Source organism: Oncorhynchus tshawytscha, unplaced genomic scaffold (genome assembly GCF_018296145.1).
Source record: "Oncorhynchus tshawytscha isolate Ot180627B unplaced genomic scaffold, Otsh_v2.0 Un_contig_6771_pilon_pilon, whole genome shotgun sequence".
Taxonomy (NCBI): Eukaryota; Metazoa; Chordata; class Actinopteri; order Salmoniformes; family Salmonidae; genus Oncorhynchus; species Oncorhynchus tshawytscha.
Genome location: NW_024609413.1, coordinates 23082 through 50323, shown reverse-complemented (window position 1 = coordinate 50323; position 27242 = coordinate 23082). Strand labels below are relative to the sequence as shown.

Here is a 27242-nt window from a genome sequence, read left to right as displayed (position 1 = left end):
ATATATAGTGAAAACACTAGTGGTCCTAAAACGGAACCTTGAGGAACACCGAAATTTACAGTTGATTTGTCAGAGGACAAACCATTCACAGAGACAAACTGATATCTTTCCGACAGATAAGATCTAAACCAGGCCAGAACATGTCCGTGTAGACCAATTTGGGTTTCCAATCTCTCCAAAAGAATGTGGTGATCGATGGTATCAAAAGCAGCACTAAGGTCTAGGAGCACGAGGACAGATGCAGAGCCTCGGTCCGATGCCATTAAAATGTCATTTACCACCTTCACAAGTGCCGTCTCAGTGCTATGATGGGGTCTAAAACCAGACTGAAGCATTTCGTATACATTGTTTGTCTTCAGGAAGGCAGTGAGTTGCTGAGCAACAGCCTTCTCTAAAATTTTTGAGAGGAATGGAATATTCGATATAGGCCGATAGTTAATTATATTTTCTGGGTCAAGGTTTGGCTTTTTCAAGAGGCTTTATTACTGCCACTTTTAGTGAGTTTGGGACACATCCAGTGGATAGAGAGCCGTTTATTATGTTCAACATAGGAGGGCCAAGCACAGGAAGCAGCTCTTTCAGTAGTTTAGTTGGAATAGGGTCCAGTATGCAGCTTGAAGGTTTAGAGGCCATGATTATTTTCATCATTGTGTCAAGAGATATAGTACTAAAACACTTGAGCGTCTCTCTTGATCCTAGGTCCTGGCAGAGTTGTGCAGACTCAGGACAACTGAGGTTTGGAGGAATACGCAGGTTTAAAGAGGAGTCCGTAATTTGCTTTCTAATAATCATAATCTTTTCCTCAAAGAAGTTCATGAATTTATCACTGCTAAAGTGAAAGTCATCCTCTCTTGGGGAATGCTGCTTTTTAGTTAGCTTTGCGACAGTATCAAAAAGGAATTTCGGATTGTTCTTATTTTCCTCAATTAAGTTAGAAAAATAGGATGATCGAGCAGCAGTAAGGGCTCTTCGGTACTGCACGGTACCGTCCTTCCAAGCTAGTCGGAAGACTTCCAGTTTGGTGTGGCGCCATTTCCGTTCCAATTTTCTGGAAGCTTGCTTCAGAGCTCGGGTATTTTCTGTGTACCGGGAGCTAGTTTCTTATGAGAATTTTTTTTAGTTTTTAGGGGTGCAACTGCATCTAGGGTATTGCGCAAGGTTAAATTGAGATCCTCCGTTAGGTGGTTAACTGATTTTTGTCCTCTGGCGTCCTTGGGTAGGCAGAGGGAGTCTGGAAGGGCATCAAGGAATCTTTGTGTTGTCTGTGAATTTATAGCACGACTTTTGATGTTCCTTGGTTGGGGTCTGAGCAGATTATTTGTTGCAATTGCAAATGTAATAAAATGGTGGTCCGATAGTCCAGGATTATGAGGAAAAACATTAAGATCCACCACATTTATTCCATGGGACAAAACTAGGTCCAGCGTATGACTGTGACAGTGAGTGGGTCCAGAGACATGTTGGACAAAACCCACTGAGTCGATGATGGCTCCGAAAGCCTTTTGGAGTGGGTCTGTGGACTTTTCCATGTGAATATTAAAGTCACCAAAGATTAGAATATTATCTGCTATGACTACAAGGTCCGATAGGAATTCAGGGAACTCAGTGAGAAACGCTGTATATGGCCCAGGAGGCCTGTAAACAGTAGCTATAAAAAGTGATTGAGTAGGCTGCATAGATTTCATGACTAGAAGCTCAAAAGACGAAAACGTCATTTTTTTTTTTTTTTTTGTAAATTGAAATTTGCTATCGTAAATGTTAGCAACCCCTCCGCCTTTGCGGGATGCACGGGGGATATGGTCACTAGTGTAGCCAGGAGGTGAGGCCTCATTTAAAACAGTAAATTCATCAGGCTTAAGCCATGTTTCAGTCAGGCCAATCACATCAAGATTATGATTAGTTCATTGACTATAATTGCCTTTGAAGTAAGGGATCTAACATTAAGTAGCCCTATTTTGAGATGTGAGGTATCATGATCTCTTTCAGTAATGACAGGAATGGAGGTGGTCTTTATCCTAGTGAGATTGCTAAGGCGAACACCGCCATGTTTAGTTTATTAGATAAATATATATTAGATATTAGATAAATATAAATATCCTGTCAGATAAATATCCTATTAGATAAATAGGTAAATATCCTATTATATATCCTATATCCTAATAGGTAAATATCCTATGTCAGGTAAATATCCTATTAGATAAATATCCTGTCAAAATCGACAACTAATGTGCAGAAAAGGTTATTTATAGGACATGTTACAATCTACACAAACTGTACATCTGCAACAATAATCATATATATTTTTAAATGAGTACCTTATAAACCCCACACGCACCAAAAAAAGTTTATTAGCAAGTGCATCGGTGATGTTGTACCCACAGGGTCTATTAAAACCTTCCCCAACCAGAAACCGTGGATTGATGGCAGCATTCGCAAAACTGAAAGCACGAACCACTGCTTTTAATCGGGGCAAGGTGACCAGAAACATGACCGAATACACAGTGTAGCTATTCCCTCCAAGGCAATCAAACAAGCTAAGCGTCAGTATAGAGAGAAAGTAGAGTTGCAATTCAATGGCTCAGACACGAGAGGTATGTGACATGGTCTACAGTCAGACTACAAAAGGAAAACCAGCCCCGTCGCGGACCACGATGTCTTGCTCCCAGACAAACTAAACAACTTTGCTCGATTTGAGGACAAGACAGTGCCACAGACACGGCCCACTACCAAAACCTGTGGGCTCTCCTTCACTGCAGCTAACGCGAGTAAGACATTTAAACGTGTTAACCCTCGCAAGCCTGCCGGCCCAGACGGCATCCCCAGCCGCGTCCTCAGAGCATGCGCAGACCAGCTGGCTGGTGTGTTTACGGACATATTCAATCAATCCTTATCCCAGTCTGCTGTTCCCACATGCTTCAAGAGGGCCACCATTGTTCCTGTTCCCAAGAAAGCTAAGATAACTGAGCTAAATGACTATCCGCTTCGTAACACTCACTTCCGTGCTTTGAGAGACTAATCAAGGACCATATCACCACCACCCTACCTGACACCCTAGACCTACTCCAATTTGCTTAGCGCCCCAATAGGTCCACAGACGACGCAATCGCACTGCCCTAACCCATCTGGACAAGAGGAATACCTATGTAAGAATGCTGTTCATCGACTACAGCTCAGCATTTAACATCATAGTACCCTCCAAACTCGTCATTAAGCTCGAGACCCTGGGTCTCGACCCCGCCCTGTGAAACTGGGTCCTGGAATTCCTGACGGGCCGCCCCCAGGTGGTGAGGGTAGGTAACATCTCCACCCCCCTTGATTCTCAACACTGGGGCCCCACAAGGGTGCGTTCTCAGCCCTCTCCTGTTCACCCATGACTGGGTGGCCATGCCCGCCTCCAACTCAATCATCAAGTTTGCAGACGACACTACAGTGGTAGGCTTGATTGCCAACAACGACGAGACGGCCTACAGGGAGGAGGTGAAGGCCCTCTGAGTGTGGTCAGGAAAATAACCTCACACTCGGTCAACAAAACAAAGGAGATGATCGTGGACTTCAGGTAACAGCAGACAGAGGAGCCCCCTATCCACATCGACGAAACAGTCGTGGAGAAGGTGGGAAGATAAGTTCCTTGGCGTACACATCACGGACAAACTGAAATGGTCCACCCACACAGACAGCATGGTGAAGGCGCAGCAGCGCCTCTTCAACCTCAGGAGGCTGAAGAAATTTGGCTTGTCACCAAACACACTCACAAACTTTTACAGATGCACAATCGAGAGCATCCTGTCGGGCTGTTGCCTCGTACGGCAACTGCTCCGCCCACAACCGTAAGGCTCTCCAGAGGGTAGTGAGCTCTGCACAATGCATCACTGGGGCAAACTACCTGCCCTCCAGGACAACTACACCACCCGATGTCACAGGAAGGCCAAAAAGATCAAGGACAACAACCACCCGAGCCACTTCCTGTTCAACCAGCTATCCTCCAGAGGGCGAGGTCAGTACAGGTGCATCAAAGCGGGGACTGAGAGACTGAAAAACAGCTTCTGTCTCAAGGCCATCAGACTGTTAAATCGCCATCACTAACATTGAGTGGCTGCTGCCAACATAGTGACTCATCTCTAGCCACTTTAATAATGAGAGATTGATGTCATAAATGTATCACTAGCCACTTTAAACAATACCACTTTATATAATGTTTACATTACTCTTCTCATATGTATATACTGTACTCTATACCATCTACTGCATCTTGCCTATGCTGTTCGGCCATCGTTCATTCATATATTTTTATGTACATATTCTTATTAATTCCTTTACACTTGTGTGTGTATAAGGTAGTTGTTGTGAAATTGTTAGATTACTTGTGTATTACTGCAGGGTCGGAACTAGAAGCACAAGCATTTCGCTACACTCGCAATAACATCTGCTAACCATGTGTATCTGACAAATAAAATTTGATTTGACAGTGGAAAATGTTTACTAGCTTGTATATTAGCAGGTGAGACATGTTACCTACAGTCTAACCCTTTGTGCTGAATTGTTTTGGGGAAACTAACGCTTCATTAGACTTGTTCTGGGTAGAGTGTAAAAGGCTTGTCCATTATCTTGTTAATACTCTCTGCCTACAGAATCTCCAGTTCCACTTACTACAGCTTATTTGGCTCCAACTACAACCATTCCAGATATTCTTCCTGCTCAGCCAGTCTGTACCAGTCCATCAGTGAGGTGTCGGGGCTCAACTTTGTGCATCTCCCAAACTCAGCTGTGTGACACATTGAGAGACTGCCCTGATGGTTTTGATGAGGAGTCCTGCATTACTAAATGTCCAAACCGAGGTAGATATATTAATGCGTTCTGATATTTGATACTGCTTTGCCACCCAGAAAACCCCTTAAACCCTCTTAACCTTTCTTCATGGTCCCTCTTATGTGTGTCTCCCAGGTGAGTTCCGGTGTAAGGACAGGAGGAAATGTATTGAGAGGAGTCTGGTTTGTGATGGACGCGCTCATTGCCATGATGGCTCAGATGAGATTGGCTGTCCAACGATAGCTGCTCCAACATCCCAAACTGCGCCCCTGAAGTGCCGTATGGGTTCCAGACTGTGCAAGGATGGGAGAGAGTGTGTCCTGCATAGCCATGTTTGTGATGGAGAGGTGGACTGTAAGGATGGATCAGATGAACAGGACTGTGAGCTCCTCTGCAAAGCAGGTCAGAAGCCCACCTCTTGATCTGGTGTAATGTGTTTAATCACAAGTGGCCAGTTTCAGCACAAATCCATCCAGTCATCAATGTCCTTAGGTCAGTTCCAGTGTGCTCATTGGTTGTTAGCTCAGCTCAGTTGCAGTATGCTCATTGGTTCCTACCTCAGGTCAGTTCCAGTGTGCTCATGGGAAGAAGTGTATCGACCAGCAGCAGATGTGTGATGGGAAGGCCCAGTGCCAGGACCGTTCTGATGAAATGGACTGCTTCAAGCCCACCAAGAGCTGCAGTCATCGCTGTGACAACAATAGCCGCTGTATCCCAGAAACCTTCCTCTGTGATGGAGAGAGAGACTGTTCGGACGGCTCTGATGAGGAAGGCTGTGGTGAGACACTGCTGACTACTTGGACAGTTGGTACAGAAGGATGAGGAGAGTCTCTTTAAATTAATCTAATGTAACCTCTCTCCCTAGATTCTAACAAGGCCCTTCCTCCTGTCCTGCCAACTCTGGCTCAGACCTGTACCAGTCCATCAGTGATGTGTCGGGGCTCAACTTTGTGCATCTCCCAAACTCAGCTGTGTGACACATTGAGAGACTGCCCTGATGGTTTTGATGAGGAGTCCTGCATAACTAAATGTCCAAACCGAGGTAGATATATTAATGCTTTCTGATATTTGATACTGCTTTGCCACCCAGAAAACCCCTTAAACCCTCTTAACCTTTCTTCATGGTCCCTCTTATGTGTGTCTCCCAGGTGAGTTCCGGTGTAAGGACAGGAGGAAATGTATTGAGAGGAGTCTGGTTTGTGATGGACGCGCTCATTGCCATGATGGCTCAGATGAGATTGGCTGTCCAACGATAGCTGCTCCAACATCCCAAACTGCGCCCCTGAAGTGCCGTATGGGTTCCAGACTGTGCAAGGATGGGAGAGAGTGTGTCCTGCATAGCCATGTTTGTGATGGAGAGGTGGACTGTAAGGATGGATCAGATGAACAGGACTGTGAGCTCCTCTGCAAAGCAGGTCAGAAACTCACCTCTTGATCTGGTGTAATGTGTTTAATCACAAGTGGCCAGTTTCAGCACAAATCCATCCATTCATATCAATGTCCTTAGGTCAGTTCCAGTGTGCTAATTGGTTGTTAGCTCAGTTCCAGTGTGCTCATTGGTTCCTACCTCAGGTCAGTTCCAGTGTGCTCATGGGAAGAAGTGTATCGACCAGCAGCAGGTGTGTGATGGGAAGGCCCAGTGCCAGGACCGTTCTGATGAAATGGACTGCTTCAAGCCCACCAAGAGCTGCAGTCATCGCTGTGACAACAATGGCCGCTGTGTCCCAGAAACCTTCATTTGTGATGGAGAGAGAGACTGTGTGGACGGCTCTGATGAGCAAGACTGTGGTATGAGCCTGATCTCTAAAAACCATTTCCATTGTAATGGGTGTTTAGAACCCATTTCCACTGATATGGGTGTTGTGGTTCCACGTTGTTTAGAACCCATTTCCACTGATGTGGTTCCACGTTGTTTAGAACCCATTTCCACTGATGTGGTTCCACGTTGTTTAGAACCCATTTCCACTGATGTGGTTCCACGTTGTTTAGAACCCATTTCCACTGATGTGGTTCCACGTTGTTTAGAACCCATTTCCACTGATGTGGTTCCACGTTGTTTAGAACCCATTTCCACTGATGTGGTTCCACGTTTAGAACCCATTTCCACTGATGTGGTTCCACGTTGTTTAGAACCCATTTCCACTCCACGTTGTTTAGAACCCATTTCCACTCCACGTTGTTTAGAACCCATTTCCACTCCACGTTTTTTAGAACCCATTTCCACTCCACGTTGTTTAGAACCCATTTCTACTTAGTCTTTTGCAATCATTGCTCTCCTCTGCTTCTGCCATCTCGCTCTCCTCCCAGTGGCAATTATTTGTGGCCAGCAGCAGTATCAGTGCAGTAATGGTCAGTGTGTGTCTGAGGCTCTCCGTTGTGACGGCCATGCTGACTGCGGAGACCATTCTGACGAGGTGGGCTGTGCCAAACCCCCCCACTGTCCCCCGGAGCTCCGCTGCCCAAACAGCCACGAATGTCTTGTGGAGGAATGGCTGTGTGATGGGGAACAGGACTGCCAGGACGGTTCAGATGAGATGGTGAGAAACCCGCCTAATATTAACCTTCACTTTAAAATGATTGTGCAAAACATTTATATACTTGCTCACAGCCAGATGAACTCATGGATACCACTTTTATGGCTCCATGACCAGTATTAAGGAAGTCCAAGGTAGTTTTGGAAACCAATACAAACTAGCATGCTAGGTTAATTTCCATAATCTCTCACAATCAATTTACCTTAACCCATCTCTAAATTCTGGGTAAACTTCAGAACTGTAAGGTGTCTCCAGTGACGTGTGGGGAGTTCCAGTGGAGCTGTGTCTCTAAGACCCAGTGTATCCCTGCAACCTGGAGGTGTGATGGACAGAAAGACTGTGAGGACTACAGTGACGAGGCCGGATGTGAGCTTACACAAAGGGTTATGGTTACATTTGTAGTTGGCCAGGTGAAGTGCTCCAACCAGCTGTGGTAGTGGAGAGTGTGGACCAGTCTGTTGTTTTACTGTAGGTGACCAGTTGAAGTGCTCCAACCAGCTTTACCAGTGTGGTAGTGGAGAGTGTGTGGACCATTCCCTGCTCTGTGACCAAATCATCAACTGTCCTGATGGATCTGACGAGGGGCACGGTTGTTCCACCAATAACTGCTCCAGCCCTGGGACCCCCCAATGTGACCAGCACTGTCTCAGCACCCCTTACGGACCGGTTAGTACCCCAACCCAGGGTTTTCAAACCCGGTCCTGCGTAATATTACATTTAACACTTTTCACAACACATTGTGTACCCTCAGGACACTACTCTACTACCACATCTACACACCAAAATCCATGTTACGTGTGGGTAGAGTACGTGTTAGTATGTGTATGCTTGTGACCCTTAAAGTCCCCGCTGTTCCATAAGGTTTATTTTTATCTGTTTAAAATCTGATTCTACTGCTGCATCAGTTAACTGATGTGGAATAGAGTTCCATGTAGTCATTGCTTTATGTAGTACTGTGCGCCTCCCATAGTCTGTTCTGGACTTGGGGACTGTGAAGAGACCTTTGGTGGCATGCCTTGTGGATTATGCATGGCTGTCTGGGCTGTCTGCTAGTATTTTAAACAGACACCTTGGTGCAGTTAGCATGTCAACCCTTCTTACAAAATCAAGTAGTGATGAAGTAAAGCTCTACTTTGATCCATGACCAATTGACATTGGCTATTATTGTTAGCTCTGTGTACATTTTAGGTGCCAGCTGTGCTGCCCTGTTCTGAGCCGATTGTAATTTGACAGCCAACCACACGACTGGGCAGTAGTCTAGGTGAGACAAAATTAGGGCCTGTAGTACCTGCCTTGTTGATAGTTAAGGCAGAGCAGTGCTTTATTATGGACATACTTCTCCCCATCTTAGCTACTGTTGTATCAATGTTTTGAAAATGACAGTTCACAATAGTTTGACTCAAAGCAGTTTAGTCACCTTAACTTGCTTTTAGTTTGAAATATTAGGACTAACTTATTTATTGCCACCCATTCTGAAACTAACTGCAGCTCTTTAAGGGTTGCAGAGATTTCACTCGCTGTAGTAGCTGACGTGTATGGTGTGGAGTCCTCCGCATACACACTGGCTTTACGCAGAGGCTGAAGAAATGTGGCATGCCACCTAAAACACTTTTACAGATGCACAATTGAGAGTATCCTGTCGGGCTGTATCGCCACCTGATATGGCAACTGCATCGCCCACAACCACAAGGCTCTCCAGAGGGTGGTGCGGTCTGCACAGCGCATCACCGGGGGCAAACTACCTGCCCTCCAGGACAACTACAGCACACGATGTCACTGGAAGGCCAAAAATATCAAGGACAACAACCACCTGAGCCGCTGCTTATGCACCCCGCTAACATCCAGAAGGCAAGATGGCATCGCAGTGCAGACGTGGTTTGTTGTCCTCTCGTTTACTTTCATATTTTTGGTCTTTTAGGTTATATTCCAATTTGTTTTTCAATATCTTTTTCCATTTTTAAAATAAACATACCTTCCGGTAACCCGCCTCACTCAATGTGACACGGATCCGCAATTTCTTTAGAACCTATAGCCAAAACATTCATCAGAAGGTTGCCAGCTAATTAGTTAAGTTACTAGCCATTTAGTCACTGTTAGCCACTGCTAGCGGCCTTTACCCTCTGCTCAGGCACCAGCTGTTTTTTTAGCCTGGATAATACCTGCCAGCCTCGGACTGTTTTTCTCCACTACAACGCCAGATTTCTGCCATAAACCCTGGACCATTGATCATCACAGCTAGCTGCCACTGAGTGACCCAGCCCCGAAGTTAGCCCTGAGCCAGACTCATCTCCCGGCTAGCAAACAAAATTACCACAACTACAATACCTCTTTCGCCAGGTCCCTTCGTACCACCACGACTGGTCCGCAGATGTAATTTCATCAGCTGTGCCTTCAACCGACCTTTGCTGGACGACGGCGCAGATGCTTCTATTTACCCCGGACCTCTAACTTTAAACGCCGTTGCTCCCGCGTACTAGCGTAGTAACGACCTAGCGTTCCCCTATTTCATCTCTTGCTCTACACTGGACCCTATGATTACTTTGCTACATAGCTGATGCCTGCTGGACTGTTAATTTATCACGGTACTCTACATTGTTTACCTTTGTTTCTGTCGGCCCTAGCCCCGAGCTCAGGCCCTGTGTGTAGTTAACCGACCCTCTCTGCCCATTCATCGCCATTGAACCTGTTGTTGACTTAGCTGATTAGCTGTTGTCTTACCCGTTGACTTAGTTAGCTCTCCCAATCAACACCTGTGATTGCTTTATGCCTCGCTTTGTCTCAAATGTCAATATGCCTTGTATACTGTTTAGGATAATTATCATTGTTTTAGTTTACTGCAGAGCCCCTAGTCCCACTGCATATGCCTTAGATACCTCCTTTGTCCCACCTCCCACACACGCGGTGACCTCACCCAGTATAACCAGCATGTCCAGAGATGCAACCGCTCTTATCACTCAATGCCTGGGTTTACCTCCACTGTACCTGTACCCCACCATACCCCTGTCTGCACATTTTGCCCTGAATCTATTCTACCACGCCCAGAAATCTGCTCCTTTAATTCTGTCCCCAACGCACTAGACAACCAGTTTTGCTAGCCTTTAGCCGTACCCTCACCCTACTCCTCTGTTCCTCGGGTGATGTGGAGGCTAATCCAGGGCCCTGCGTGTCCCCAGGCACTAATGTAATCGAAAACATTGGTTTCATGCATGTTACATCAGAAACCTCCTCCCTAACTTTGTTTTACTTACTGCTTTTGCACACTCCGCCAACCCTGATGTCCTTGCCATGTCTGAATCCTGGTTCAGGAAGGCCACCAAAAATTCAGACTTCCATACCCAACTACAACATTTTCTGTCAAGATTGCAACTCCTCCCCCTTTGGGAGTTCTATCTACTGCAGAGATGGCTTGCAAAGTTCTGTCATACTTTCCAGGTCTATGCTCAAACAGTTTGCACCTCTAATTGAAAAAATGACTCTCCAGAAATAAGTCTCGCTCTTGCTGCCTGTTATAGACCCACCTCAGCTCCCAGCTTTGCCCTGGACACCATATGTGAATTGATTGCCCCCATCTGTCTTCAGAGTTTATTCGTTCTGACCTTAAATGCTTAACACCCCAGTAGTCCTACAATCTAAGCTAGATACCCTAATCTCACACACATTATCAAGGAAACCACCAGGTAGAACCCTAAATCTGAAAACATGGGCACCCTCATAGATATTATCCTGACCAACTTGCCCTCCAAATACACCTATGCAGTTTTCAATCAGGATGTCAGCGGTCATTGCCTGCAAAACGAAAATGCTTTGACACTAAAGTCCATGGAGAACAAGAGCACCTCCTCCCAGCTTCCCACTGCACCGAGGCTAGGCGGCACGGTCACCACCGATAAATCCATGATAATCAATTTCAATAAGCATTTCTCTACGGCTGGCCATGCTTTCCTCTTGGCTACGCCAACCGCTCTGCAACTCCTATTACCAGTCTGTTCAACCTCTCTTTTTCTCCGAGATCCCTAAAGATTGGAAAGCTGCTGCGGTCATCCCCCTCTTCAAAGGGTGAGACACTAGACCCAAACTGTTAGACCTATCATCCTGCCCTGCCTTTCTAAAGTCTTTGAAAGCCAAGTTAATAAACAGATCACTGACCATTTGGAATCCCTCCATCTTCTCCGCTGTGCAATCCGGTTTCTGAACTGGTTGCGGGTGCACCTCAGCCATGCTCAAGGTCCTAAACTAAATCATAACCGCCATTGATAAAAGACTGTACTGTGCAGCTGTGTTCATCGTCCTGGCCAAGGCATTCAACTGTCAAAGTATTCTTATCGGCAGACTCAATAGCCTTGGTTTCTCAAATGACTGCCGCGCCTGGTTCACCAACTACTTCGCAGACAGTTCAGAACTCTGGCAGTCTATGGGGGTACCACAGGGTTCAATTCTCGGGCCGACTCTTCTGTATATAATCAATGATGTTGCTCTTGCTGTGGGTGACACCCTGTTCCACCTCTACGCAGACTACACATCTGGCCCTTCTTTGGACACTAAACTAACCTCCAAATGAGCTTCAATGCCATACAACACTCTTTCTGTGGCCTCCAACTGCTCTTAAATGCTAGCAACACCAAATGCATGCTTTTAAACCGTTTGATGCCTGCACCCGCCCGCCTGACTAGCATCACTACTCTGGACAGTTCAGACTTAAACTGGAGACTTACATTTCCCTCACTAAATTTAAACATCAGTTAACTGATTGCTGCAGCTGTACATAGTCCATCTGTAAATAGCCCATCCAATCTACCTACCTCATCCCCATATTGTTTTTATTTACTTTGCTGCTCTTTTGCACACCAGTATCACTACTTGCACACCATCTGCTAATCTATCACTCCAGTGTTAATCTGCTAAATTATAATTACTTTGCTACTATGGCCTATTTATTGCCTTACCACCTCATGCCATTTGCACACTGTATATAGACTTTTTTCTTGTTTATTCCATTTCATTCCACCCTGTTTCTGTCGCACTGCTTTGCTTTATCTTTGGCAGGTCGCAGTTGTAAATGAGATCTTGTTCTCAACTAGCTTACGTGGTTAAATAAAGGTGAAATACATTTTTCAAAAGGTCAGTATAGGTGCATCAAAGCTGGGACCGAGACTGAAACAGCTTCCATCAAGACTGTTAAACAGCAATTACTAGCACAGAAAGGCTACTGCCTACATACATACTCAAAATAATTGGCCACTTTATTAAATGGATCACTAGTCACTTTAATGTTTACATTATCTTGCATTACTCTTCTCATGTGTATATATTGTATTTTATACCATCTACTGAATCTTGCCTATGCTGCTCTGCATCGCTCATCCGTATTTTTATAATTACGTATTCTTATTCCACACATTTACTTCGTCTTAGGTATTACTGCATTGTCGGAACTAGAAGCACAAGCATTTTGCTACAGTTGCGTTAACATCTTCCTTTAAAGAAAACCCTCTGATAGCTGTCTAACTTTTTATCCACAGTATAGCAGGGGTTGTAAAGCATAATACAAGTTTATCCAGCAGCGGACTGTGGTCGATAATGTCAAAAGCTGCACAGAAGTCTAACAAAATAGCACCCACAATGTTTTCATACGTTTCTCAGCCAATCAGTCATTTTTGTAAGTGGCATGTATGTTGTATGCCTTTCTCTACAAGCATGTACATTTCTTTACTGTAAAATAGCATAGTAAACTTTTGATTGCCTTGATACAAAGGTTTGTTAACAGGCTATTTGAGCCAGTAAAGGGGGCTTTACTTTTGCTTCCCTCTAGGAATGAGGGCTCACTATCTTGTAGGCTTAGAATGAAGATATGGCAAATAGGAGTGGCAATATCGTCCAGTTATCCTCAGTTTCCATCCAAATTGTATTGGTCACATACACTTTCACATATTTAGCAGGTGTTGCGGGTGTAGAGAAATGCTTGTGTTCCTAGCTCCAGCACTGCAGTAATATCTAACAATTCACAACTGTACACACAGATCTGAAAGAAAAAATAATAGAATTAAGACCTATATGAATACTAGAATGAGCAACGTTGGAGTCCGGAGTGTAAATATGGGTGGTTAGAAGGGGCTGTATGAGACAGTATGTGGATATACTAAATATTTTATCTGTAGAATAGTGTGTGTATACAGCAATAGGTCAACAGGATGGCATGGATTAAAATGCAGTATATACATATGAAATGAGTACAACAGTATGTGAACATTAAAGTGATCAGTTCCATTACCAGGGATTCCATGTCTATGTACAAAAAGCCTCTGTAGGGTTGAGTAAGTGGGTGGTGACAATGACTGAGTTCAGGGCAGGGTACTGGTTGGAGGCTGGCTAGTGATGGCTTTTTAAGCGTAATGGCTTTGATGTTTTTCAGTCTCTTGGGCCCAGCTTTGATGAACCTGTACTGACCTCGCCTTCTGGATGATTGCTGGGTGAACAGGCCGTGGCTCGGGTGGTTGTCCTTGATGCTCTTTTCTGGCCTTCCTGTGATGTCGGGTGCTGTAGGTGTCCTGGAGGTCAGGTAGTTAGCCCACTGATGCTTTGGGCAGACCGCACCACCCTCTGGAGAGCCCTGCTGTTGTGGGCGGTATAGTTGCAGTACCAGGCAGTGATACAGCCCGACAGGATGCTCTCGATTGCGCAGCTGTAAAAGTTTGTTTTAGGTGACAAGCCAAATTTCTTCAGCCTCCTGAGGTTGAAGAGGAGCTGATGCGCCTTCACCACACTGTGGACCATTTCAGTTTGTCAGTGTGTACACTGAGGAACTTTAAGCCTTTCACCTTCTCCACTGCTGCCCGTTGATGTGGATGGGGGAGTGCTATATCTGAAGTCCACCATCGTCTCCTTGACGTTGAGAGGTTCTTTTCCTGGCACCACTTCACCAGGACCTTCACCTCCTCCCTGTAGGCTGTCTTTTGTTGGTAATCAGGCCTACTACTGTTGTCTGCAAACTTGATGATTACGTTGAAGGTGTGAGTGGCCATGCAGTCATGGCTGAGCAGAGTACAGGAGGGGTCCCCTGTGTTGAGGATCAGTGTTGTCCTACCTTCAACACCTGGGGGTGGTCTGTCAGCAAGTCCAGGACCCGTTTGCACTGGGTGGGGTTTAGACTCAGGGCCCCGAGCTTAATGAGCTTAGAGGATAAGCTGAACCCCACCCTGGACTTGCTGACGGACCAACATCCTATGATGTTGAAGGCTGAGCTGTCATCAATGAATCGCATTTTTACATAAAATACCAGCTTAAAAGTCAATTGTGTTGTGACAATGGTAGGGGTGGTATACAGAAGATAGCCTATTTGGTAAAAGATCAAGTCCATATTATGGCAAGAACAGCTCAAATAAGCAAAGCGAAACAACAGTCTGTTACTTTAAGACATGGTCAGTCAATCTGGGAAATGTCAAGTATTTAGCACAATAGGAAAGGAAGACCCAGAGTTACCTATGCTGCAGAGGATAAGTTCATTAGTTACCAGCCTCAGATATTGCAGTCCAAAGAAATGCTTCAGAGTTCAATTAACAGACCTAGCTCAACATCAACTGTTCAGAGGACACTGCATGAATCAGGCCTTCATGTACAAATTGCTGCAAAGAAACCGCTAAACGACACCAATAAGAATGAGATTTGATTGTGCCAAGCAAAACGAGCAATGGACATTAGTGGTGGAATTTTGTCCTTTAGTCGGAGTCCAAATTTGAGATTTTTGGTTCCAACCGCTGTGTCTGAGACAGTAGGTGAACAGATTTTCTCCACGTGTAGACAATTTCGCTACACTCGCATTAACATCTGCTAATCATGTGTGTATGACAAATACAATTTGATTTGTTTTTTCCCCACCCTGAAGCATGGAGGTGTGATGTGGGGGTGCTTTGCAGCTGACAATTATTTAGAAAGGGCTATTTTCCCAAGGAGAGTGATGGTGTGCTGCATCAGATGACCCGGCCTCCACACTCACCCAACCTCAACCCAATTGAGATGGTTTGGGATGGGATGGACCTCAGTGCTCGGCATATGTGGGAACTCCAAGACTGTTGGAAAATCATTCCTCATGAAGCTGGTTGAGTGAATACCAAGAGTGTGCAAAGTTGTCAAGGTAAAGGGTGACTACTTTGAAGAATCTAATGTAAAATGCTTGGGGGTTACAACCGTTTTGATGGATTCTCTATTATTCTACAATGTAGAAAATAGTAAAGAAGAAATACCCTTGAATGAGTAGGTGTCCCAACTTTTGACTGGTACTGGAAGTATTCCTCTTGTCCAGATTGGACATGGCCATTTGCAGTGTGACGATTGCATCATCTTTTGGGACTGTATGCAAATTGAGGTGGGTCTAGGGTGTCAGGTATGGTGGAGGTGAGTGCTACGGGGTGATAGTCATTTAGTTACCTTTTTGTTTTCTTGGGTACAGGAACATCATCTTGAATTAAATGGGGACAGCAGACTGGGCTAAGGAGAGATTTAATATATCCGTAAACACTCCAGCCAGTTGGTCTCTGAGGATGTGGCTAGGGATGTCAGGGCTGCCAGCCATGCGAGGGTTAACACGCTTCAATGTCTTACTCACGTCGGCCACGGAGAATGAGAGCCAACAGTCCCTGAGGCCTGCGTCAGTGGTGCCATGTTATCCTCAGAGGGTGAAGGTGTTTAACTTGTCCTGGAGCAAGACGTCGGTGTCCGACGTGGCTGGTTTTCCCTTTGTAATCCGTGATTGTCTGGAGTCCATGCTACATGTCTGAGTTGAATAGGGACGCCACTGTCTCTGTACTGATGTTTTGCCTGTGGTTGCCTCACGTAGGGCATAACTAAACTGTTTGTATTCTGCCATATTCACAGTGTCAAACTTTACTTTTTATCTGATCAACTAACTGTTTAATTGTTACTGAATTGAATTAATCATGTAACTATTAACTCATTGGGATTTGGGGCACCACGAGCTGTTTAAAGAGTTACCATCTCCCGATATACTCTAAATGTCTTTACTATCACATCCATAAATGGTCAACCTTTAAAATCATAATCTCGTATCATATCATCATTCTGAAAAGTCATAACCTCCTGCATCTGCAAAAGCCTTATGATTCAGTGCTACACAAATTGGTTTATTTAATAATAGCTAACTAAATGGTTACACAGGATATACATACACACTTCAAACATTAGAAACAGGTCCCTAGCGGACTGACAATGATATGGTGGCTTCTTAGAAAAGACATGGAGGGCAAGAGGTAGAGACATAATACTTTGGTACATTTAGAAACTACTCTCACAGTAATGTACTTTGCACACGAACCACCGTCTGTTTGGAGTAAAATCATGAATGTATTTGGTTCTTAGTGTATTTCTCTTACAGGGCCTTGGAAAGGGGTTGGTTGGGCCTTTCCAAGGCACACTTGTAACGCTCTGATTGTCCAAAAGGGGTCCCCATCCATCTGTTCTTCCATTCGCTCTGGAAAATGAGTCATTGAAGATAAGCTAGCCAGCCGTGTCAATGGTTACTAGTGGGGTGTTGAGTAGTAGAATGGTCTCACTTAAATTCACTTTTCTAGATACTTAGGGCAGCTAATCAGCTGTAACAGTGATTTGTCCGGGAGGTGAGCTTCTCGCCTCTACCTCGTTGAGATTTCAGAGTTCAAACCACTTTAGACGTTAGCTGCAGCGCGCCGCCTTTCTGGTCTAGGTTAATTAAACATTTTATACAGTTCTTCAAAAGGGACAGTTCATGAGGCTGACATGCCATCTGACCTTTATTAAGGGGGCGGTGCCTAGTTTTACAAAGTTGTAGAAAAGTTTCTAAGAGGAAATTGATCAAATCAAATCAAATTTATTTATATAGCCCTTCGTACATCAGCTGATATCTCAAAGTGCTGTACAGAAACCCAGCCTAAAACCCCAAACAGCAAGCAATGCAGGTGTAGAAGCACTTTTTTCCAGAAAAGTTCTGTCGTTTCTGACCACCCCCTCCGCGTGGCCCTCCACGATCACATTATCAACAAACACTGTTCATATTTTACACAACTTAAGAGGATGGACACTTTACACAGTGTGTATACGTTTCAAGTCACAGTATTTCCTCTATTTTTAATGGCATCACAAAATGAGCCAATGTGACTCACCACCTGGATTTGGTCTTATGTAGCAATGTGATTGTTTTTGGAAAGTAATTCTGCTTTGAAAGTTGTAAACTCAACTTGTAAACCCACTTGAGAAAATGGTCTTTGAATGTTTTGGTACCTAGTGAAAGGCTCTGTCTACACCATTCAGCATCGTTCACATCCTCTTATGCTTTATCCCCACCCATCCCGTTTTGCTCTTGGAGCGCACATTTGACTCTCTGGCCGATTTGTTTACCTCTGGATAACATAAACAGCCTAAACCGCTCTGCTGGCAACGTTTACTGACCGCAGCCATATTCAATGGATGCTGTAGACTCGTCACATAACGTAAGCTAACGAGGCAGCCAGCTAACATTAGCTAGTTAAACAACAATGAACGAAGTGGCAGCAATGCCACAGTGCTGGGGGCTAACCAACCATTTCCAATGTTAGCTAGCTAACATTAGGCTCTAACTAGAAAAGCAAACGGCTCTGGGAAACAAGTAATGCCAGCCAACATTAGCTAGCTAACAGTCCACTTTATCTTGAAATGAAACAACTTTGTCGGAATTAGAAAGCTAGCTATATTCGGATACATGTTATCTTACCTGTATACATCAACATGCATCATGGACGCGTCTCCCTGTCAGGAATGCAATACCACGGTTTCCCTTAGTTTGAAGATGTAATCTTAAGATTGGTATTTTCTACGTCTCCTTAGCTATCATACTCTAATTCCACTGATTTCAAAACGTGATCCTCCAAAAAATGGAGAGCAACACTTATGCAGCCCCACTACTTAAAAAAAAGCTGCATTAAACAGGATTACCAAGTCTGATGAGCTCAAATAGATAGTCTTCAATATGGCAGACAAATCTGAATGCCTCTCTTGGCATGTCCAGCCCACTCATCTCAGCGAATCATGGCTAATGGGAAGGTTGCTAGTGTTTTGTGGCTTAACCAATAAGGCTCCTAATTTAACCATTTTAATCGTACGAAAGTTCATGTTCGAATGCAATTACTTCCCAAAGAGATTTGTTCAAATATCTCTCCTGTGAAGTCGTGACTTGCGACATATGCCTAGTTTCCTGAATCGGGTCACAAATGACATTCTTTAGATCGCCTCTGACCATTCCCCACATTCTATGTTAAAAATATTGTGACAGTATTTGCTTTAGAACGTGTTAGTTTCAGCGGGCGAATGTCTGTAACAAAGGCATATTCCTGTGTGAATTTGGAGGGAGATGGCTGAAAGTTCATGTACTTGATTTACATCAGGGTGTTAGCTGTCACCCCCCCCCACCAGTTCCCCTCTCCCCCCCTGCGACTGAAAGGGGGTCTGGCTGAAGTTATTTATTGCCAAGCTGATCTGACCTATTTGGATCCTTCCAGGACAGTCATGACTCCAGTCACCTTTGCCCGTGGTTAAATGCGGTGGTTCGCACATTCAGTTTTGTGCAACTGCTGCCATCTATCCACAGTTTCTGGACTGGGTAGGTTTTAATAGTGAGTGAGAACATACCCAATACACTTCCTGATGAACCTGGTCAGTATAATAATCAATGTTATTCTGAGGCAACCCGGAACATATCCCAGTCCGCTTGATCAAAACAATCTTGAAGCTTGGATTCCGATTGGTCAGACCAGGGTTGAATTGACCTGCAAGACCACTTGTACTTCCTGTTTGAGTTTCTGCCTATAGGAAGGGAAAATCTGAATGGAGTTTTGAGATGACTTGCCGAACGGAGGTCGGGGGAGGGCCTTGCAGGCATCCCAGAAGGGAGAGTAATAGTGGCCGAGAGTTTTTGAAGAGCGAGTACTACAGGCAATGTGTTAGAACTTTGGTAGCATTTTCCTCAGACCTGCTTTTTTACTATAAATAGCTACTATAAATACGGCCTCAGGATATGTGGTTTCCAGTTTGCACAAAGTCCAGTGTAGTTAATTGAGGGCCGTCGTATCTGCTCGAGGGGGAACATATACACTGTGACTATAACCAAAGAGAATTCTCTTGATGGTATATGGTCGGCATTTGATTCTAGGTCGGGTGAATTAATGTACCTGGACTCACACCATGTGTGTCATGATTAACTACTCATCAGTCTCATCTTCCCGGAGAATTCTTTATTCCTGTCTGTGCGATGTATTGAGAACTTTTTTTGTTGTCAAATGCAGCATCTGGTTGCTCCTAATTACAGACCAGACCAGCAAATATTATTTACGTCATAGGAATCAATACAAATGTTTTTGTATGCCCTCTTATACACACTATTAGGCCCAGCCTTTGGAAATTAAGCTTTCCTAGATATAGCTACCATATTGTGGTCACTACATCCAATGGATTTGGAATGAAAACAACATGTATTGATCACATCTTCACTTATGCTTCAGAAATCTGCTTTAATGCATTAAAGCAGATTTCTGAAGCATAAATGAAGATGTGATCAATACATGTTTTCATTCCTGTGCTGTATATCTCCTGTGCTGTATATATCTGTATATCTAGGTTTACTGAACCTGAACCAGTTTGTTTGCAGGCACTAGTGTGAAGCTTTTTCTTGACTGGGCAGCTTAATGAAAGCCAGTCAATATTTAGGTCACCCAGAGAATACACCTGTGATAACATATCAAGCATTTTACATGTTATCCAGATACTGGCTGATAACACTTGGTCTATAGCAGCTTCCCACCAGAATGGTCTTTAGGTGGAGGTAAACCAGTAGCCTCATTACTTCAACAGTATTTAACATGAGATCCCCTCAACTTTATAGGAATGTGGTTCTGAATATAGACCGCAACACCGCCCCATTGGCATTTGTCTTTTCGGTAGATGTTATAACCAGGGATTTCTGCTGTATCATCAACGGTATTATCTTAGTGAGTTTCAGATGGTCAGAATATGAATGTCATCTGTTACTAGCAAGTTATCAGTTTCATGAACCCTTGTTTCTTTGGCTACATATGTAAATGTGGGCTATTTATAAGCTGAACTTATGTCAATGTAGAGCATCTTCCGTTTCCAGAAGTTGTCAGTGATCTATTAAAGTTATTCCAACAGAGCTACAGGAATGTTTTAGCTAAATGTAATGCCTGTAGACTGCTGAATCTTTCACACCCGCAGCCCAACGATGACCCCCACCACACCCTAGCTACACACCTTAGACCATGCCACACAACACGCCTTAACCCTAGTCACTTGCCCTAGACAATGCCACAAGCCCTAAGCCCCCATGGACCGGTGAGTTAAAACAAAACCCAACTTGTTGGCCTACAGAAGTGTGGCTGACATGTGGTCCTTCTGTCTCCTACAGAGGTGCATCTGTGCTGCAGGCTTCCGGCTCCAGGCTAACGGTTTGTCCTGTGTGGATGTTGACGAGTGTAATGAGGTCCTACCACCTGTCTGCAGCCACACCTGCCTTAACACCCGCAGCTCCTTCCTGTGTCGCTGTCACCATGGATATCTGCTGGAACCAAATGGTCACAGCTGCAAGACCCAAGGTACTCCAAACGTGTCTTTGCTTGAACGTAATTAATACATTGTTTTAGTGAAATATTTACTTTGTCACAAGCCAATAAAGAAAGGAAATGCAAAAGCTATTTTGACCTATGCAGAAACTAGACTTTTCAGAATAAATGGCTTAACTACTGCTAGAATACTGAAGCTTAATTCATCTACTATACCTCCACAACCGATGTACTCCCATTGGATGGGTTGATTAGGATTCAAACATTTTCAAACAGCCTAATACATACTCTTAGAGTAGGTTTACCCCATTAATGTACCTGGACATGTAAACATATTTTTTCATGTTAGACATCATTCCACTCACTTAAACATTATGGGGAGGTTTTCCCAGACACAGATTAAGCCTAGTCTTGGACTAAAAAGCAAGGTCAATGGAAAATATCCAGCCAATATAATTTCTAGTCTGGGACCAAGTGAAATCTGTCTGCGAAACCACTCCTTAACCCTACATTTAATCAAGACTAATACATAAACCGACTCAGATGGGAAATGGACAAGGTAGTTGACAGCGTTTTAACATATTTTGAAGCAATACATGGTTAATATTCCCGTTCATTTTTATTTAACTAGGTAAGTAAAAGTTATAAACTATGCAGTAATGGAATCTTATATGTTGTCTTAAGACTGTTACGCTATGCTCTTTAGACATTTACAAGTTATAGTATTTAAAGTAGAGGTGGCACCACAGACCCTAAACGTGGTGTGGCAAAATTCATACCTGTCTTTTCTGGGGCCTGGAGTTTATCCTGATCGCAATCACCTGGTTGGGTGAAACTCTGGATCCTTTTCGTAGGCTGAGACCAGGTCCAATGCTAACTTTGTTTCTCACTGACATGACCAGTTGGTAAAAAATCAACTGACCCTAACAGAATTTTCTGGACATGGTGTAGTTTTTAAAATCTTTGGTCATGCAGGGCCCTATGGGTTACCCTGCTGTCTCTCTGCGGGGCCCTATGGGTTACCCTGCTGTCTCTCTGCGGGGCCCTATGGGTTACCCTGCTGTCTCTCTGCGGGGCCCTATGGGTTACCCTTCTGTCTCTCTGCGGGGCCCTATGGGTTACCCTGCTGTCTCTCTGCGGGGCCCTATGGGTTACCCTGCTGTCTCTCTGCGGGGCCCTATGGGTTACCCTGCTGTCTCTCTGCGGGGCCCTATGGGTTACCCTGCTGTCTCTCTGCGGGGCCCTATGGGTTACCCTGCTGTCTCTCTGCGGGGCCCTATGGGTTACCCTGCTGTCTCTCTGCGGGGCCCTATGGGTTACCCTGCTGTCTGTCTATATTCGCTGCAGCTGTACACAGTCAATCTGTAAATAGCCCATCCAATCTCCCTACCTCATCCCCATATTGTTTTTATTTACTTTGCTGCTCTTTTGCACACCAGTATCACTACTTCCACACCATCTGCTCATCTATCACTCCAGTGTTAATCTGCTAAATTGTAATTACTTTGCTACTATGGCCTATTTATTGCCTTACCACCTCATTCCATTTGCACACTGTGTATATATACTTTTTTTTCTTGTTTATTCCATTTCTTGCCACTGTTTCTGTCACACTGCTTTGCTTTATCTTTGGCACGTCGCAGTTGTAAATGAGAACTTGTTCTCAGCAGGCTTACCTGGTGAAATATAAAAATAATTTTAAAAATTCAGATTAACAGACTGTTGGGGTCATGCAGGCCCTAAAAGGTTGGCATGCTTTCTCTGTTGCTATTAATTTTATAGGCTATATTTATAATACATTAATAATTAGTTGGGTGCTTATATCTGTCCTATTATGTGTGTATTAACATGCATGTGTGTATTGAAAATGTATTTATTGTCTATCCCAACTCTCTGTGACACCCCTCGGGGTCAGCTATGGTCTGCCGTTAACGGCAAACCTGGAGTAATTAGGGTTAGTGTGTTGCTCAAGGGCACGTCAACAAATGTTTCGGCTCGCGGATTCAAACAAGGAACCTTTCAGGTTACTGACCGAATGCTCTCATCGCTAGGCTACCTGCTGCCACCTTTAGTTATTATGAAGCTGCTTAATAGAATTTAACAAGTTATTACTGTAAGAATTTCACTGCGTTAATTGCATACATTATGTTTCTATAGAATGTCATGCCAAAAGTTATATCGACCTACCGACAGTAGCCAGAATATTGCTTGCATGTTCACTATTGAAGGCCAACTTTTGTACACTGAACAAAAATTATAAATGCAACAATTTGAAATATTTTACTTGGGTACAGTTGATGAGGAAATTCAAATATGCATCTGTTGGTCACAGATACCTTAAGGTAGGGGTGTGGATCAGAAAACCAGTTTATCTAGTGTGAACGCCATTTGCCTCATGCAGCGCTACACATCTTCGCATATGGTTGATCAGGCGGTTGATTGTGGCCTGTGGAATGTTCTCTCGCTTGAATGGCTGTGCGAAGTTGATTGATATTGGCAGGACCTGGAACACGCTGTCGTACACCGATACAGAGCATCCCAAACATGCTCAATGGGTGACATGCCTGAGTATGCAGATCTCTAAAACAATGTAGGTAGTTTATGGTAGAGTAACGTTAAATTCTCTGGCTACAGTTCTGGTGGACATTTCGGCATTCAGCATACCAATTGTAAGCCTCAACTTGATGTGACAACTAAACATTTTAGTAGGATTTTATTGTCCCCAGCACAAGGTTCTCCTTTGTAATAATCAAGCTTTTTAATCAGCTTCATGATATGGATTATCTTGGCAAAGGAGAAATGTGACTTACTGGCTCAAATCACTCTAATGTAGCAGAATTTTAAATTGTGTAATTTTTACAATGGATAAAAGTGTTCCCTGAGCTACAAAATGCTATCATACACAGCAGTTGAGGAACAATGGAAAGTAATACTGCTTTGAAAGTTGTAAACTCACTATAGAAAATGGCCTTTGAATGTTTTGGTACTACCTCTGGAGAGCCCTTTGTCTAAACCCATTCAGCATCATTCACACCCTCTTAAGCTTTTAACCCACCCAGCTCTTTAAGGGTTAATTTGAGTGTTCTGTACTAACTTCAGTCAAGCACCCCTGTAAAGACCTTTATACACTGATTCAAAATGGCTATTGATAACATGTGTATTTTGTGGTTGTGACCCAGACTCTTGACCCTTTTATTTTGGGACTATTCTCATTTCAGATTTCAGTGAAATAGATAAACTAATGTTAATTTAGAAGACGCTGATATTTTTAAATTGCATATTTTTAATGGCAAATTCTTTATCCTAAAATAGAGTGGGGGGAGAACAAACCCCTCTTCTCATTGTTTAAGAGAATTAAAATATTATTTTGAAATTATCAATAAGTGTAAAAGCAATGTGAATTGAAAATGTATCTCTGTACTCCTAATATATATTCCTGGTTTAGTATGTTTTACCCTCGTGTCCCCTAGCTTCAAAATTTTAATTTTTGGAGAAATAATGTTCCCAAAGTAAACGGCCTATTTCTCAGGACCAGATGCTAGAATATGCATATAATTGACAGCTTAGGATAGAAAACACAAGTTTCCAAAACTGTAAAAAATATTGTCTGAGTATAACAGAACTGATATTGCAGGCGAAAGCCTGAAATCCAATCCGGAAGCAACCGCTGCTTAGCATAGCGCAACAGTAAAAAAATATTACTAGAAAGTATTCAAATTCATGAAATCACAAGTGAAATATATTGAAACCCAGCTTAGCCTTTTGTTAATCACCCTGTCATCTCAGATTTTGAAAGTATGCTTTACAGCCAAAGCAAGAAGCATTTCTGTAAGTTTATCGATAGCCTAGCATAGCATTATGCCTAGCTAGCAGCAGGCAACCTGGTCACAAATCAGAAAAGCAATCAAATTAAATCGTTTACCTTTGTGCTTCGGATGTTTTCACTCAGACTCCCAGTTAGATAGCAAATGTTCCTATTTTCCAAAAATATTATTTTTGTAGCCGAAATAACTCCGTTAGTTCTTCACATTTGGCTGAGAATTCGACCAGAAATTGCGGTCACGACAACTCCGAAAAATATTCCAAATTAGCTCCATAATATCGACAAACATGGCAAATGTACTTTATAATCAATCCTCAAGGTGTTTTTCAAATATCCATTCGATAATATATCAACCGGGACAGGTGGCTTCTTAGTAGGAAAGAGAAACAATGGCCGCATTTGTCTTTTACGCACAAAACACTGACTCCAGCTGACCACTGACGCAATGTTGACGTTCAGGCTCATTTCACAAAATAAAAGCCTGAAACTATGTATTGTGACACTAGACACATTAGGGAAGCCATAGAAAAAGGAATCTGGTTGATATCTCATTCACTGCTCAATAGGGACGTATAGGAATGCAGAGCTTACTAAATAAGAGTCCCTTCCTGATTGGATTTTTCTCCAGGCTTTCACCTGCAATATTAGTTCTGTTATACTCAGACAATATTTGTACAGTTTTGGAAACTTTAGTGTTTCTATCCTAAGCTGTCAATTATATGCATATTCTCACATCTTGTCCTGACAAAATAGCCAGTTTACTTTATGGACGTTATTTTTCCAAAAATGAAAATAGTGCCCCCTAGATTCAACAAGTTAAGCTATAACTTGTCAAGCAAATGGCTCTGACCCGAATAATATTTGTGTTGCTGGTTAAGGTATTGTAAGTATTTCACGAAGGACTACAACACGTTAAAATGGCCCTCCTGTAAAGTTGTGGATTGACATATTCCTAGTTTTCTGAAAGGGGTCACAATTGGGATTAGGTCTGGACTTTGGCTCGGCAAATTCCAAAACTTAAATTTGTTGCTTTTTAGCCATTTTCATGTAGATTTGACTGTTTTCTACCATTGTCTTGCTGCATGACAAATCACATTTTAAACATGGTTAGCAGATGTTGATGAGAGTATACCGAAATGCTTGTGCTTCTAGTTCCAACCGTGCAGTAATATCTAACATAGGGAGGAGACGGGCTGAAATCCCGTTAACGGAATCGATTTGACAATAGCCAGTGAAAGTGCAGGGTGCCAAATTAAATCTCATAAAAATTCATCAAATATACAAATATTATACACAATTTGAAAAATGTGTTAATCCCACCAGTCTGATTTGAAAAAGGCTTTACGACGAAAGCATACCATGCGATTGTTAGGTCAGCGCCAAGTCACAGAAACACAGCATTTTTCCAGCCAAAGAGGAGTCTCAAAAAGCAGAAATGGAGAAAATGAATCACTAACCTTTGATCTTCATCAGATGACACTCATAGGACTTCATGTTAAACAATACATGTATATTTTGTTCAATAAAGTTCATATTTCTATAAAAATCTGTTTACATTGGCGCGTTATGTTCAGTAAGGTTTTGCTTCCAAAACATCCAGTGATTTTTGCAGAGCCACATATATTTACAGAAATATGAATCATAGATGACTTATGTTCAGAAATCCACAGGCTCACGACATCGCAGACAAATTCCAAATAGTATCCGTAATGTCCACAAACATGTCAAATGTTTTTTATAATCAATCCTCAGGTTGGTTTTACAATATATAATCGATAATGTCAACCGGAATGTAGCTTCTTCCTTAGGCGAGAGAGAATATGGCTGTGCATGAGAAACTCTGCTGGCACCCAGCCATCCACTGACGAGATGGGTTCTTTATTGCTAATTTTTCAAAATAAAAGCCTGAACCTGTTTAGACTTTTCACAGCTTGAGGAAGCCATAGGAAAATTAATCTGGTTTATCCCTTTAAATGGAGGCAAGGCATCCAATGGAACAGAGCTTTCAGGAAAAACAGCACTTGTTGGATTTTCCTCAGGTTTTCGCCTGCAAAATCAGTTCTGTTAAACTCAGACAATATTTTGACAGTTTGGGAAACTTTAGTGTTTTCTATCCTAATCTGACAATTATATGCATATTCTAGCTTCTGTGCCTGAGTAGCAGACAGTGTAATTTGGGAAGGCTTTTCATTCAAAATGATAAATACTGCCCCCTACCCTAGTGAAGGTAATTTCACTTATTTAACCAGGGATGCCAGTTGAGAACAAGTTCTCATTTACAACTGCGACCTGGCCAAGAGAGCAAAGTAGTGCAACAAAATCAGTTACTCCTGAGGTTGAAGAGGCGCTGTTGCTCCCTCTGCTGTTCCCTGAAGTCAACGTTTCGTTGATGTTGAGTGTGAGGTTATTTTCCTGACGCCACACTCCGGGGGCCCTACCTCCTCCCTGTAGGCCATCTCATCATTGTTGGTAATCGAGCCTACCACT

General features: G+C 43.3%; 1 protein-coding gene across 2 annotated transcripts in view; it reads left to right on the top strand.

Moving 5' to 3' along the window:
* LOC112240156 (low-density lipoprotein receptor-related protein 2-like) overlaps window positions 1-27242 on the top strand; it is an 88090-nt gene that overhangs the window by 41976 nt on the left and 18872 nt on the right. For both annotated transcript variants that reach the window (XM_042315200.1, XM_042315199.1), the window contains exons 21-27: window positions 5739-5848; window positions 5955-6221; window positions 6379-6594; window positions 7114-7343; window positions 7577-7706; window positions 7813-8006; window positions 20779-20965. In XM_042315200.1, coding sequence (XP_042171134.1) covers window positions 5739-5848; window positions 5955-6221; window positions 6379-6594; window positions 7114-7343; window positions 7577-7706; window positions 7813-8006; window positions 20779-20965 — 1334 coding nt within the window. The remainder of the gene's footprint in view (window positions 1-5738; window positions 5849-5954; window positions 6222-6378; window positions 6595-7113; window positions 7344-7576; window positions 7707-7812; window positions 8007-20778; window positions 20966-27242) is intronic.